General features: G+C 41.8%; 2 protein-coding genes across 3 annotated transcripts; one reads left to right on the top strand and one right to left on the bottom strand.

The window, feature by feature from the left end:
- Positions 1-22: 22 nt before the first annotated feature.
- Positions 23-5,093, top strand: ankra2 (ankyrin repeat, family A (RFXANK-like), 2). Its single transcript, XM_035184682.2, has 9 exons — positions 23-118; positions 1,566-1,912; positions 2,018-2,176; positions 2,279-2,344; positions 2,666-2,763; positions 2,873-2,998; positions 3,157-3,223; positions 3,362-3,442; positions 4,222-5,093. Exons 2-9 carry the CDS (start codon positions 1,621-1,623, stop codon positions 4,275-4,277), a joined length of 945 nt encoding a protein of 314 aa, XP_035040573.1. The 5' UTR covers positions 23-118; positions 1,566-1,620; the 3' UTR covers positions 4,278-5,093.
- An 874-nt stretch (positions 5,094-5,967) lies between these two features.
- btf3 (basic transcription factor 3) lies at positions 5,968-11,061 on the bottom strand. 2 transcript variants are annotated; one of them, XM_035184683.2, is made up of 6 exons: positions 10,980-11,061; positions 9,512-9,580; positions 8,596-8,709; positions 8,307-8,508; positions 7,298-7,354; positions 5,968-6,484 (listed from the first exon to the last, which is right to left on the bottom strand). In XM_035184683.2, the coding sequence occupies exons 2-6, from the start codon at positions 9,578-9,580 to the stop codon at positions 6,438-6,440; spliced, it is 489 nt and encodes a 162-aa protein (XP_035040574.1). In that variant the 5' UTR covers positions 10,980-11,061; the 3' UTR covers positions 5,968-6,437. The 2 variants fall into 2 exon arrangements, with proteins under 2 accessions (XP_035040574.1, XP_035040575.1); XM_035184684.2 differs by having other exon boundaries at positions 10,917-11,056.
- Positions 11,062-14,987: the final 3,926 nt, after the last annotated feature.

The raw sequence follows: 14,987 nt of genomic DNA, 5'->3' as shown, positions 1-14,987 counted from the left end.
GGGGGGAGGTTAATAGTGGACGGACGTCTTTGTGGACGCCACCAACTGCGCATGCGCACATGTACACAAACACCGACAGCCGAGGAACAGATATCAGAGAAAAACAATGTGTTACCGAGTGAGTTGTGTTTTCATTTCTGAACAAAAGGCTTTTATAGACGTCTGTAGACATTATGTGTGTCAATGTTAGAGTTCAGTAGCCCCAGTCAGTGAGTTAGTGTCCCTGATGGAAGGTTACGATAGCTAGCATGCTAACTGACAGCTAACAGATAGATAGATAGGTCGATGTACTGTATTGATCCCAAATCTGGACATTATTGTGTGACAGCAGCAAGTCAAGGGCACTGCACATAGAGCGAAGTAGCAATCAAACAGATGCAAATAATAAAAATAGCTCAAAATAGAATGTAATAAACATAAAATGTACTAAAACTGTACGTACTGTAAGTAAATGATACACAATAAAGTACTAGAATACACAGTAAAGTAGTAAATATAATAGAACAACGAATAAGCGTCTAAACAAGAGACTAAATGATAGATGATAAACTATGAACAAGTGTGCAAAGTTGCAGTAGTTGTTTGCATTTAAAGACAATGTAATGAGGTTGGTAGGAATATGAATAAAATAGGAATATAAGGTGTGCACTTTCACAGTTATTGCATCCTCTTGTGTTTGGCTTAACGTGAATGGCTGCTTGGGATTAGGGTTGCAAAGGGGCGGAAAATTTCCGGTAAATTTCCGGAAACTTTCCGGAAACTTTCCATGGGAAGATAAGCTCGGGAATTTGGGGAATTTTGAAAAAAAAATGTTACCGCAAATTAAATGCTGAGCAATAAAAACGTCATTCAAAACTCTATTTTAAAGATATGGATGTAGCACACGCATCCTGGCATCCCAGCATCCTGCACACTACAGCAGGGCTATTTAGGCCACACTACTGCATTAGCCCAAGGACTAGTCAGGTAAGTTTTGATGATATTACTGGGGAAAATATATTAGCATGCTGATTGAGGATTGTTCATCTGTTCATCTAGCCTATTTCTATTCATTTATCCATCAATTGTAAAATATTTTTAAAGACGATTCCAATTGTTTAGCTAACTATTTATATCTCTGGCATTGCATTAGTGTTTTTTACAAGCTTTTTTCTCATCTTATTCTACAGAGCAATGCCACGTGCACTATCTCATGTGTGGAGACATTTCACCCCAGCCAATGTAGAAGGAAAGGCTGTGTACATTTGCAAATACTGTGCAAAGACCTATGTTAAGAATGCCACAAAGATGCAGAAGCATATAGTCAAGTGCCCAAAGTTTCCTCAGGGCTCAAATCAGCTTATGACAAAACAAAATGTTTATATTTATGTCTGTATATGACAAGGTAAATACAGTTAGTATAAATTACCCACACAATTTCCAGTTTATTCCCGTTAATTCCCGTATATTCCCGTATATTCCCGTTAATTCCCATGGAAAGTTTCCAACTTTGAATATTCCCGGAATTTTGCAACCCTACTTGGGATCTAATCATAGATTCATATTTAAGTGTTTCTGCATTTCAGGCGCTCAGTGGCTTCAGTTTAACCTCAGTGTGACGGCTCCGTGAGTGATCAGAGGATGGACAGCAGCGGCGTGTCAGCCTCGGATGGGACAGGAGAGTGTTCCATGGGGCCTGAGGACATGGAGGGGATCTGCGTGATGCCAGACTTAAGTGCCATCAAGACTGAAGGCACAAGCCCAGATGACCCAGGCACCCAAAATGTGGCCATGGGCATCAAGTTCATCCTGCCCAACCGCTTTGACATGAACGTCTGCTCAAGATTTGTCAAGTCGCTTAACGAAGAAGACAGCAAGAACATCCAGGACCAGGTGAACTCCGATCTGGAGGTGGCTTCTGTTTTATTCAAAGGTAAGAAGGAAGAGGCGGAACCTTGTCTATCAGTTTTTTAAGCGATCACTGGTGTTATCTTGTGAGAAAAGGCTGTAACTGATATGAGTCTTCCCTCTCCTTCAGCTGAGTGCAATATCCAGACCTCACCCTCGCCAGGGATACAAGTGCGCCATGTTTACACACCATCCACCACCAAACACTTCTCCCCCATCAAACAGTCCACCACCCTCACCAACAAACACCGCGGCAATGAGGTTTCTTCCACACCTCTCCTGGTTCATTGTAAGTAGCATCGTTGCATTGACTTAATTCGTTATCAATTTTATTTAAAATGAATCAAGTCCACATTAATCCACGTTAATCGATACACACATTTCCTCTCAGCTTTGTCCATTCATCAGCTGGCAGCCCAAGGAGAAATGGTGTTTCTGGCCAGCAGGATTGAACAAGGTAGGCAGTCCTCAGGTATATATATATATATATAGAGAGAGAGAGAGAGAGAGAGAGAGAGAGAGAGAGAGAGAGAGAGAGAGAGTGTATATGTTAATACAGTATATGGTCTATTAACTATTTTGAATCCACAGAATAAGTACTTTTCTATGGTTCTAGTTCTACATGAAGTTCGATCTTTATTTTAAATATTTTACATGTCTGCCAGTGCCAGCTGGGATAAGCCCCACCCACTTCAACATGTATATATTGATAATGAATGTGCTAATGGTAGGTATGTATATGAAGTCTTCATGTTTTTTTTATGTGTCGTGTTGATAGAGACTGTCATCAATCACCAAGATGAGGAGGGCTTCACTCCCCTGATGTGGGCAGCTGCACATGGACAAATCGCTGTTGTTGAGTTTCTGCTCCAAAATGTATGAAAAAATCATCTTCCCATAATACTCAGATCTGATGGTTTTATTACATCAGAGCTACATCTGTATTTATTAACTGGTTTTCCTTCTGTGTCCTTCTTCGCTGTAGGCCGCTGACCCCAACGTCCTGGCCAAAGGGAGGGAGAGTGCATTGTCTTTGGCTTGCAGTAAGGGATACACTGATATCGTGAAGATGCTCATCGACTGTGGTGTTGATGTCAACGAATATGACTGGGTAAGAATACTAACGTTTTCTATGTTCACTGGACCTGGTTGAGTTGAATATGACAATAAAACTATTATATAAGGGAGATATTTCACTTACTTTGTAGTCAGCGTTAAATATTGGTATCAACGTCAGTCTTGTAGTGATGTTGCCTCTGTGGGTTTCAGAATGGAGGAGCCCCTCTGCTGTACGCTGTCCATGGCAACCATGTGCGCTGTGTTGAAATCCTGTTAGGTGAGGACAAGTCTTTTGATGACAGTAACACCTCTGGCCATTATCCATCTGTATTAACATTTGTCTAACAAGAAACATAATATACATTACATTAAGAAGGACAATACTTATTTTCATGTACATTTGTATGTCTTGCAGAGAGTGGTGCAGATCCTACCATAGAGTCGGATTCTGGGTTCAATGCGATGGACATGGCTGTGGCTATGGGCCACCGGAATGGTATGTAAAAAGATAAACATATAGTCTGAGCTTGAGGGCTAAAAGACGTGAGGGTACACACAGTCTGTGTGTCTCACATGTACCTTCTCTCTTTCTGTCAAAAATTCTATTCTATTCCAATTGAGCTATCGAACGGTCTCATGATCCCCTGAAACAAAGTGTCATGATTCCTCACCACAGTTGGTTTATACAGACTAAAGATAGATTTGACTTTCAAAAACTAGAATGGATCTCAGAAGAGTGCATACCTCCACTGAGGCACAACAGCCTCCTTAAATACAATCTAGCTGAACAAAATTTCACACACTCATAAACATCAGTTCCCTAAATGTGCCAGATTTGTTTTCGTCAAGATCCACGAATCTTTCACTGTCTAAAACTGCCCTATCCCATACCGCATCACTCCACCATGTTTCTCTTGCTTACAACAAACATACAAACCAACAAACAGACAGCGGTGAAAACTAAAAGTCCTTGGTAGAGGTATTACACTTTTTGGACACCTAAACTAATCCTATCGCTCTGATATCTTCGTGAAATAATTACAAGACAGTCAGAAAAAATACATTAAACAATCAGAGAATGTGTATTTAACTTCCTGCTCAGCTTTTTAAACGAGGCAAATACTTCACTTCGATCGGAGCAGAAAACAAGTTGTTGACAAAGCTTCCATTTCCGAGAGTAAAATTTGCAGCTAAGATATCACAGTCACTCTCCTCTGCAACAGGTTTCCCCTTTGACATGAGGCCCAATAAAACACTGTATGTTTCTCTGTTTAGTTCAACAGGTGATGGAGGCACACTTACTGAAGTTACTGATGGGAATCAGAGAGTGAACTGGGACACTCGAGGGACATCACTGGTCTCTGGACAGTCATGTAGCACGCCCACGTCATCAGCCAACAGGAATATTTTGTTCCATCAACAGCATTTGCATCACGTCAGCGTAATTTTTATCGTGTATGATGCTCATGAAGGTTTGTGCTGTATGAATTATCAATTTGAACCTTTCAAACTCAACACTTCACATTGAATATGGAGTTGCAAATCTTAGCAGGATTCATGGAGGGATTTCCAAAAACTAAATGCATAGTTCACTTCTTGTCTACAGCCCAGCATGCACAGCACTCCACCAGTAGTGTGCTGCCAAAATAAGCAGTGGAGAGCAGGTTTATTTGTTCTTCAGCTAAGCATGGTGGCTCTGTTTTGACTTCCTTTATAATGTGGGATATTTTTATTAACTTATTAACTAAATAATGAAGAATTTTCAATTGTGACAGAGTTTTATTGTTGGTTTGGTTCATGTTGAAACTCACTGGTTTTCATAGTGAGCGTATTTCCCGAGGATGAGATTGAAAATCTGTTCCTACAGACTGAAATGCACGTGGCACAGACGCTGAGCTTTCTGTTGATTCTGAACATCCTCGTGTCGTTTGTACTTGGTTTATTTATTTGAAAAGTTAAAACAATGTGTTGTAATGTGATAAAATTCTCGTATTGTTGTAACTCCCATTTGTTTCATTGTATAGTAATACTAATGTCCAGGCATGTTGTCTATTTTATAACCTTGTTTTAAATGTCCCACGTGGTTATTGTGGTGCTGTTTGCTGCTGTATGTTGAAGTTATTTAATTAAAAGATCTTTATAAAACATACAGGTCACTGTCATGGGGAGAAAAGAAAACACAAAACGTGTCTATGCTTGATATGAATAAAATAGCTGAGATAGTAAAAGTTTAAAAATACTTGGGAGTTATTATAATATATTTCATCCTGCTTCCTTTCACTATACGTTATTGCTAAAAAGTCACTATGTAATTCCAGCAGTTTTTATTTAAAACTTTTATTTTCCCAACATCTCAGAAGCAGCAACCAGTCAATTCACTGGCTCTGCCTGGTTTGTCTTGATTGAAAGTTGGCCTTAGGAATTAAGCCATTGCTGAATGTATCTGGTTACATTTCCCATGTTCACCATCTCAGTTCAGCATGTTGGCATGAAACAAAGTCCATCTGTTTGATACAGACCGCCAAGGGTTATTTTATAGTCTTCATAAATCTGGTGTGGTGATAAAACACAGTATGGGACTAAATTCCAAAGTTATTCCAGTTCATCTTGAACAGGGCATGAATGTGTGTAGAATCCACCCACTATTTGAGACACTGGTGTCATGGTGGAACCAGAGGGATAGTTAATGGGTTGTCAAGGTTGGGATTTAAATCTCTGGCACAATGAATGTTGGTAAATGGGCCAGCAAGTTCTTTAATGTTACAGGTTGGGTTCTATTGATTAAATTACATCTGCTGATGCAGTCGTGACAGAAGCAGTGTGAGGAAAAAAAATCATTGTCTTTTCTATTTTACCAATAGGTGATTTTATGGTAAAATGCTCCTTCAACAAAACATCATGTTGAAGCAAACTAACTTCTCAAAGATGAACTTGCAAACTTGCAGCATGCTGACCAACTACAGAGGGACAACTACAGTACTCCAACTGTGATACTTGAATGAACAAATAACAGTCGTTTTGTCAATTTATTGACAGTAGCAAAGTTTTATTCCAGATACTGTGGTTTTAACGAGGCCACAAAGAATTAAGGTTCAGTAACATGGAGGAAACAGATGCACAGCATGAGCCTGAAACACCACATTTTATACACAATCACTGACTGGACCACAGAGCACAACAAGCATTTGGAGAGTCTGGTGGCAAAGAGGTGGAATGAGTACTAAAATACCTCCTGCTTAAATACTGCTACCCCTGTGTTTAATACTTCAGAGTACTAATCTAAAAAGTTAATCAAAAATAATTGACTTAAGAGTACGTAAGTAATTTGCCCAGGTGTTGCACATATTACAGAATGCTCACAACCAAAAGTTGGCGGATTTCACATCTTCTCTGGTGATTTATTAACTTTCCACCTCTCAAAGTAGACATTAAAACATCTTGTGCCCACATGGTCCTGTCAAGTTTTGACACTCCGGGATGTCCCATTTCCTCTAGTTAGCCTCATCCTTGGATGCTTCATCAAAATTCTCCACCAGATCTGAAACAACAAAAGATTTGGCTGTAAGTTGACTGAAGTAGAGAGAAAAGGCAAATGACTCTCAGAGGTGCCAGAGCACAATTCAGGAAAAGTGCATTTATCTGAAACATGATACTAGATGTAATGCAATCCCACTGCTTTGCATATCTTTCCCACTTCCACTTAAACGGCAATGTGCTCAGCACATGAGGCCCTTGAAAGTACTTCAGTAAAGTTACTGAAAACAGCTGTAAAAATTATGGTGCAAAATTACTCAGAAATCTGCGTCTCTTGAGTTTTGCCGCCAAGAGTCGAGGGTTCAAATGGAAACAATTCAAAAGGTCTGAGTAAACATGCACCTTCAGTGAGAGAACAAAAAGGAAACTTAACGCCAATAACAGCATGATGGCTATGGCTGTTAACCCTGTGTCATCAGGCTTTGAATGCTCCTATTGCTGAGTACACGTGTAATCGTTTGTTACATTAGTGAGAAGTCGGAGAAGAGAGAGGTCCTGGGAAAAGCTGAGATTATTGTAATGGCATCCTCATGTGTTTGGGCCATTTTCATCACCAAAGAAAAGCAAACGGAATCTTAAGATATTATAAACAATGACGATAAGATTCAAACCAAAAGCTGCATTGCACGATCGTCTAAAGTAACTGATGATCATTTAACTGAGGGAGAACAAATCTCCTGCAATCATCGGGTGAAGGAGAATTTCAGAGCAAGACTTCAAGGCAACCAGATTTTACTTCAGACATTTTGAAGTGATATTTATTGTGAGTCAGATAGACAACTGGATTTAAACACAAGTGGGACGTGTTTGCGCTCACCTGGAACATCGTCGTCTTCTTCCTCTACTGTTGCAATCGGCGCTTTTCCATCTGTAGCTGTGAGAGCAGAAAAAAAAGTCTGTGAGAAACTTCAAGAGCAGTTTTAATGTCTGGCAGAAATAATCAAGCTGCAGGTCCTGAGGGCAGGACTCACGTCTCTAATTCTGACCAAACAGAAATTACACATATGAACCTATAGTGAGACTGTGGGGGCCTGTGTGTGTCCATATCAGGGATTTGAGGAGCCTTTTCCACACTGACGTTCACTACATTGTGTTCTACTGCATGCTACAATGCAATTCAACATGTTAAATAAGTTTAAGGCTCAATCCATACGACTTTAACAATCTCTGTCTGCACAAGCGTTTAGACTCTGTATCAGTTTTAATCCCTGTCCATACTAACAAGCTTGAAAATGCATATCAGGTGACAACTCCCATACACTTGGCGGTACACAAGAAGCACTTCATTGTTAGATGAAGAATTGTGGCAAATCGCAGCTCGAATAATAGCTCGTCATTGAGGAGCTTGAAATACCGAACTCGTCTCCTACACGTCAGCAGTTGCAACATTGTAAAAAGAAGGATTTAACTGCACAACAGCTGTTAGCAAAGACAAAAGAGTCAGCAACGCTTGCAATTGATGATCCATGCTGCGTTCTACACTGGTAGCCGAGGCTAATGCCGTTAGTTTGATTCCGGAAAGGGGTCATGTGACAGGAGCCGGACGAATGTGCAAAGGCTACGTTGTAAACGGAAAGACCTGATCAGAACGCAGTCGTGAGTGCATACATCACTGTTTCCAAACATCTGTTTCTAACTATCCAGACTAAAACGCAGTGCTGGAGTATTCAAAATGAACCGGACTAGCAGCGTTCTCAAACGTCTGTTCTAGCGGCTCTAAAACTCAGGTGCAGTATGGACGCCAGGCATAGCCGTAGCAGAGTTGATACATTTTCAAACGAAATTGTAGTAGTGTGGATGTTGCGGTAGTGTCATAGGCCACTGACCCTGTTTGGGCAGGGCCTCTGCGAGTCTCCTGAGGCTCGTCAGGCTGTCTGCTCCCAACTGGTTCAGGATGCCCGGCAGCATCTCTGTCAGCTGCTTGGTCTCAGCATGGCCAGTGATGGTGAAGGTGTTGGCGGCGAGGGAGGCCTGCACTTTGGGATTGTTGAAGTGGATGACTGTTCCTTGATTTGTGAACATGTTAACCTGTAACGGGTCAAAACAAACACAGGTGAAAACACGTTCACCTTAAATCACAGTGGGACAAGACTTGAGACAAAGGTTCAGAATTACCTCCTCAATACCGGAGATGTTGTTGACACCAAGTTTCTTTAAGGAGAACTGGAGCTTCTTGTCATCTGCGGTTGCTGTTCTGTGTACAACCTTCTTCTTCCTGCGAGCACTACCCTAAGAAGACATTGATAAAAACATATTTGATTAAATACAGGGAATTTAAAACGCTCTATTAGATCGTTTCGATTCAATATAACATGTATTCTAGATATTGTACCTTTTTGGCCCAAGGTCTGCTGTTTGTTATTTATCATAGTTCACTCTCTGGCCCACAGTACACTGTTCAGTACACAGTGTTGTGAAGACTGTACACAAAAGGTACACTGCTGCTTTGATGCAAGAGATAAAACTGCAGGTTGTCATAGAAACAAGCTATAAACGTCCTCAGAGCTTTCACTGTACAGTGCTGCTCTAAATGAGCTTAAATCTCATTTCACTAGATTAATATTCTTAGACATTTGCATAGTCCTGCAAAGCATCTAAATTCTCATTCACACATACAGCAGTAATACGGCCATCTCTTGTCAGTTAGAGCATTTGTTTTTCCAGGTTTTTATTTAAGTTCAGTGTTTCCCCTGGGATTTTATCTTGGCAGTGGGCCACCGCGTTGTATCATACTCTGCAGGAAGAACTTCTCTCCTGTCTGGAGTGTGTGTCTGCCTCCTCACTGCCTGGGAGTGAGGAGGGAGGACATGCAGCAGGGTAATACAGCACTGTACAAGGATACCAGATTCATAATGTGTGTCTGCCCTGATCCTGAAACAAGGGTGGTGATAATTGTGTGGTAGACTGCCGCTGCAAAATTATTATAGGGGAAACACTGCAGTATAATAAAATCTGTGGAAATTTGTTTTGACTCTGTTGTCAGTGTCTTAAAGTATCAAGAAAGTGAATACTTAATTATTTTTTGTATTACCTTTCCACCGATGCGGACTTGTGCCTGTAGTTTAGCAAGTTTTTCTTGATTCATAATTGCTTCTTTCATCTGGAAAAAGACAGAACATACATGATTATGTTAGCATCTTAAAACACAGCTGATATTCATATTGGCAGCCTCCAGGTTTCCCTGAAACTTAACCAGCTTCATTGCTAGTCTACTGTTTACATAGTAACAGTGACTACCACAAATTCATTCACTCTGATGCCAATGAGCCCTGCAAACGACAACAATACTCTCAAAACCACACAGCAAGCAGACATGGATAGTGTGTGTGTGTGTGTGTGTGTGTGTGGGGGTGATGGAATGAGAACAGGTTTACAGACAGGCCAAATGAGATAGTGAAGGTCTTTTACTGAGGGCTGCCTCCTGATGTCAGTGTATCTGATCTCACCGTTCTTACAACATGAATACTTTCTGGCGTTATTACGCCAGAAGAAGTATATTTTAACAAGCCTTACTTTGACACTGATGCTGTTTCTGTGATTATGTATACACTGATCAGATTACTGATGAACATGCAACAAGGATAAACCCAAATCTGCCAAAACATTAAATCCAACCTATAAGAGTAAAAACTGCACAGTGTATCAAAGAGTGATCTCGCCAGTCTACAGACAAAGACTTCAGTTCGCAAAATGTAATAAGAGATTAATCCAGGAGACGATAGAAACCTGGTGTAGCTGTCCATCGCTGCAACACTGTAAACTTTAGGCGAATTATGAACAGTACTTTGAATGTAAATAGATTATCAACAGTTCTATATTTGAATCAGATCACAAATATTTACAATCCATATTTATATAATCACTGTGAAACTTGGCTAACAAAAAGGTCTCAAGTCGTGGGAAATTGGCAGCATCCCAATGACATGCAAGGTGCACAGAGATGAGGAGAAATGAGGCCAATGCTATTTGAACGATACACACATGTAAACACACACACACAGGGAGCAGAGTGATCAACGGTGTGCGTTGAATCGACACAAGCGAGACGTTGCTGTCAGAATAACAGTCAAATGGGCTGTTATTTAATTAGCAACATGCTAACGCTTTCACTCATCTGTCTTGTGTTGTGGACAACAGGCGAGGGAGGCTCAACAACAACAAGATGAAGAAGAAACGCAACGAGCTAACAGCACCGCAGCTAACGTCGGGGGTTCGAGCTAACAGTTGCTGACTAATTGAAGCAAACCGCAGCGCAGAAACAAGGTGCGGTTTTAGCTCCGGTAGCCTCCAACTTGCAGGCTAACTCGGGCTAGCCTCGGAGCTAACTGTGAGCCCGAGGACGGCCTGTCAGTCGCAGCCACACACACACTGTCAGCGGGATTAGCCTCGCACCGCGGCGGACCTCAGCCGTCCGGCGAGGGAAGGCTTTCGTTTACCTCTGGCCGTGGGCTCGGGGGGGAACGGTGCAGGGAAGAAGGTATTGAAAGCTCCTCACTGACCTGTAAACTAACAGCAGACACATGCGGGGAGCAAGATGGAAGCGAGAGAGAGGAGGGAGGAAGTGACGTAGGGCCAAAAAGAGCAGGCCAGCCCCTGGGACACTGCTGCCCCGAGTCAATACTTGCAGGTAACACCTTAACAACCCCCATCAATCAATGGGCGAAGGTTCATGTTAGATATGGACATGTTTCTGAGCTGCCCCCCACGTGCATTTTTATATTATACATGCATATGATCATTATCATTTTTTATCTACCTGCTAATTCCACAAACATCTGCCTGTGTGTCTCTGTCTGTATGTGGAAGGCAAATCACACGAACCCTTCTTCTTATCAGCTCCACACATAGAATGTGTATTGTCAATGGCCCAATGAAGTGCAGTGTCAAACTTGGTACATTTTGGACACGTGGTATGTTCAATATTAATACATTTGAATAAACAGGCATAGAGCGCGACCTGCAGCAGTCAGTTGGGGGCAGGGCCTTTATGTGCAGTCTGCAGACCAAGTGGAACTTTCTCCTGCGTCCTTTGATAAATTACAGCAGCGGTCTGCAACTGGGTCAATTCGCTGCAAGATCGTTTTGATAATTAGACTTTTTTCATTTCACCACATCGAACTGATACAGACAGTAACAGGGGCTGATCTCCATCATGGCAACAACACAGGGTAAACAAGTCAAAGTCAATTCTGCCATATGGGCAGAACATAGACTTGTTTGAAATGCTGTTTCTCTCTCTGATCCCTGTGTAAACATGTAAATAGACAGAACATATAACTTGGTACACAGTACAACGCATGCAGTCACAAGGCACAAGGTGGATTGTATAAGAGTAGTGCATGATGGGTGGATGAGAGTGCAGAAATACTGCAAGGGAAGTAATGTAATGCACATCTACAGGATGTGGTAAATAGCAGTTAAAGTGCGCAGCAGTTGTAATTTGATAGAAGCATTTGCAGTTTAAAAAAAAAGAAGAAGATGAAATTACTACAAAAAGTGACAGGTGCATGTTTGCATTGAAAATATTCAGTAAGGGTTCTTCTTGTGCAGGAAGAAGAATCCCCCTCACACACAGTCTTTTGCTGCACCAACACAATGCTGGTGGCTCTGTGGGCTATAGTGTTGTAGATGTCCAGGAGGGAGTGAGGCCCCGGTGATCCTCTTAGCTGTGCAGCTCCCAAACCACACAGTAAAAGAGCTGGTCAGAATGCACCCGAAGGTTCTTCGCTAGAAGATGCACATGATTGGTGATGGTGCTCTTGCTCTTTTCAGGTTATAGAGGAAGTAAAAGCGCTGCTGAGCTTATCATTCGAAGGGGGATGTTATGTTAATATTAGAAACACCACCCACTCACCACCTTGTCAAAATGACAAAGGTTTAAAAAGGCAGGGCTTTGCTATGTTTCCAACTATCTTACACAACTCTGGAATTTTACTATGGAAACTGTGAAACAATGAACATTGGTCCCAATAGAAAAAAAGAGTACAGCCATTAAGAGGGTGGGACCAAGGACAAACCCAATTAACTAAACTTTGCAGCGCGGGGGTGTGTCAAGGATTACAGCCAGCCATCCCACCAGGTTCTTCACTATGTGATATTGATTTTTTTATGGAACACATGGATTCCTGAAGTTTGTTTGGTTGTTTGTTCCTTTCTCATGTGGCCACGTCTAAATGGGGAGAGGGTGTTTTATTGTATTAATGACGTTTTATTCCATTTTGACCTTTAGGACCTCAGCTGTTTCTTTCATGCTGCTTTCAAGCCATATTGCTTTGACGATGTTTCCTCTTATGTTAGGATGCCCCTGTCTACCCCTCATTTTTCTGTTCATCAGTGGTATGGAATTAATGGATTGTCCAGATACTTAGCAGAGGGCCATGGTTGTTTTAATGATTTTCTTTTACTGTATGAACTTGTTTTATTTACCTGTGGTTGTAGCTGTGGTATCTAACAGATAAAATGTGTGGGTGACTGGAATCATGATACAAAATATTTACATTTATCCGTTTTCCTTTCTTCAAATAGACTTTTGATTAAATTCAGTTAGAGCAGGCAGAAAATTACCTTGAGTACCTCACCACAGCCACTAGGTGGCAATGCTGCACAAAATGTCACTGTTATCGTGATGATGTGGGGCAGATTATAAATAAACACACCCGATGGTATATCAAGATATTTTATTGTGTATCTTAAGGTTTTAAAATAGTTGGTTAAACAAAAAACAAGAAAATGTTACTTAACAGTTCATATATACTTAATTTATACTATTTCAACTAACATCACTCTCTTTACAACTCTGCCTAAAAACGTCCTCATCCTCTTCAGACTGCTGGCTCTGGCAGGATGAGTCTCTTCACAGAGCTGTGTCTCCTGAGCTTCATCTCTCAGTTGATTCCTCTGCATCTGAGCCAGCAGCATCAATGTCTGCAGTGTCATCCCATGGGGGATCCAGGTCTTCAACCCTGTCACTGGAGTGAGGAGCAGCTGAGCCTGTGTCCTCTGACTATGGTACGGCTGAGCAAAAGCCCTCATCATCATCGTCGTCGTCCAAGTCTAAGACCCCCATTTTGTCCAGACAATTCATTAAACTGAAAAAAACACAGATCAGCGGATTAGTCAGTGAACAATAAATCAACAACTCATTCCATTAATACATCTACGACTGAAACCAGTGACTTACTATGGGCATTCCATGTCACCCATCAAGTGGACCAATGCAAGAAAGGGGTGTGAGAGACCCCTCTGAGGTGTGAGCCTGCTCTTTGGGTCAATCTGTAGGAGGCCTTTGAGGAGACTGACGAACTCTCTCCTGTCCTGGAGCTCATTGGATCCATTCAGCACTGGGTGAAGCTGGATTTAAAATAAAGTAGGTGACCGTTTAACTACTTCCTGTCTCTCAACCACAGAGAAACTTGGTACTAATTCTTTCTTTGGTAATGAAATGGACAACTTACTGTGATCAGGTCAACCAGGCTTCTAATATCACCCGCCCTCTCCTTGGCTTGGATGCCAGTCCCACGTTCGAACTCACTTGGGGTCTACAGGAACAAAACATGTTGGTCAGATACTTTTTAATTTGTTCAACATTTTGAGAAGAGCTATTGTCTTAGTGGGAGAAAAATATTTTAAAACTGGTTAAAATACCTTAATCGACCACTCTGGGTCCCACCGGTGCTTGTCCTCCATGAAGAAGTGGCGGGTGTATTTTCCAGCCTTGAGGAAGTCGTCATCTGGCTGACCCAGCATGTCTACAATTCCTTTCATCTGGAGAGAGAATTAGAAAAATCACATCAGCCTGTTGATTTGAACATGTTTTTTTGTGGCCGAATGTAACAGTCTTGGCATTTAAATCGACACATATTTGAATACTTACTCCCTGGTACCTGCAGTTGACTGCAAATGGGTGGTTGGCGAGGTAGAGGAAAAGGAGCACGCAGCCAAGACCCCACATATCAATGGCCTCTGAGAAAGCGAGGCCCAGGATGACTTCGGGTGAACTGTGAGTGAAAACAAGAACCAACATAGCTACAAAGTCAAATTCACCATGTTTACTGAAGACTGACACAATTTCTGCTGGTTCCTTTACAACACTAACACACAAGTGCACACAATGAGGTTGGCACATTGATCCTACCTGTAGCCCTGGGTGTGGGTTTTCTTGCAACGCGTGTCCTCTGAGGTCATGAAGGACCCACCAAAATCAATGAGTTTCACCCTGAAGGGCTCCCTCTCGTGGTTCACCAGCATCACATTGTCTGGTTTGAGGTCTGAGTGGACCACCCCGATGCTCTTCAGTGCTTCAAAGGCTGTCAGCAACTGCAGAAACAGTGTGAAATGTTAGTTACAGATGTAGAAGACATACAGGTATGTTACCACTTGATGATAGGTTGATTAAAGAGCCCCATCATCTTTACCTGGTGTGCAATGGGCCGAATCTCATTCAGAGTCAGCGGGTGTCCACGTCGCCATTGCAGCAGCTGGTACAGGTTCATGTCCAGCCGCTCAAA

The sequence above is a fragment of the Hippoglossus stenolepis genome, chromosome 18 (genome assembly GCF_022539355.2).
Source record: "Hippoglossus stenolepis isolate QCI-W04-F060 chromosome 18, HSTE1.2, whole genome shotgun sequence".
Taxonomy (NCBI): domain Eukaryota; kingdom Metazoa; phylum Chordata; class Actinopteri; order Pleuronectiformes; family Pleuronectidae; genus Hippoglossus; species Hippoglossus stenolepis.
Note: the sequence above shows the minus strand (reverse complement) of the source record. Positions and strands in the feature narration are given on the sequence as shown.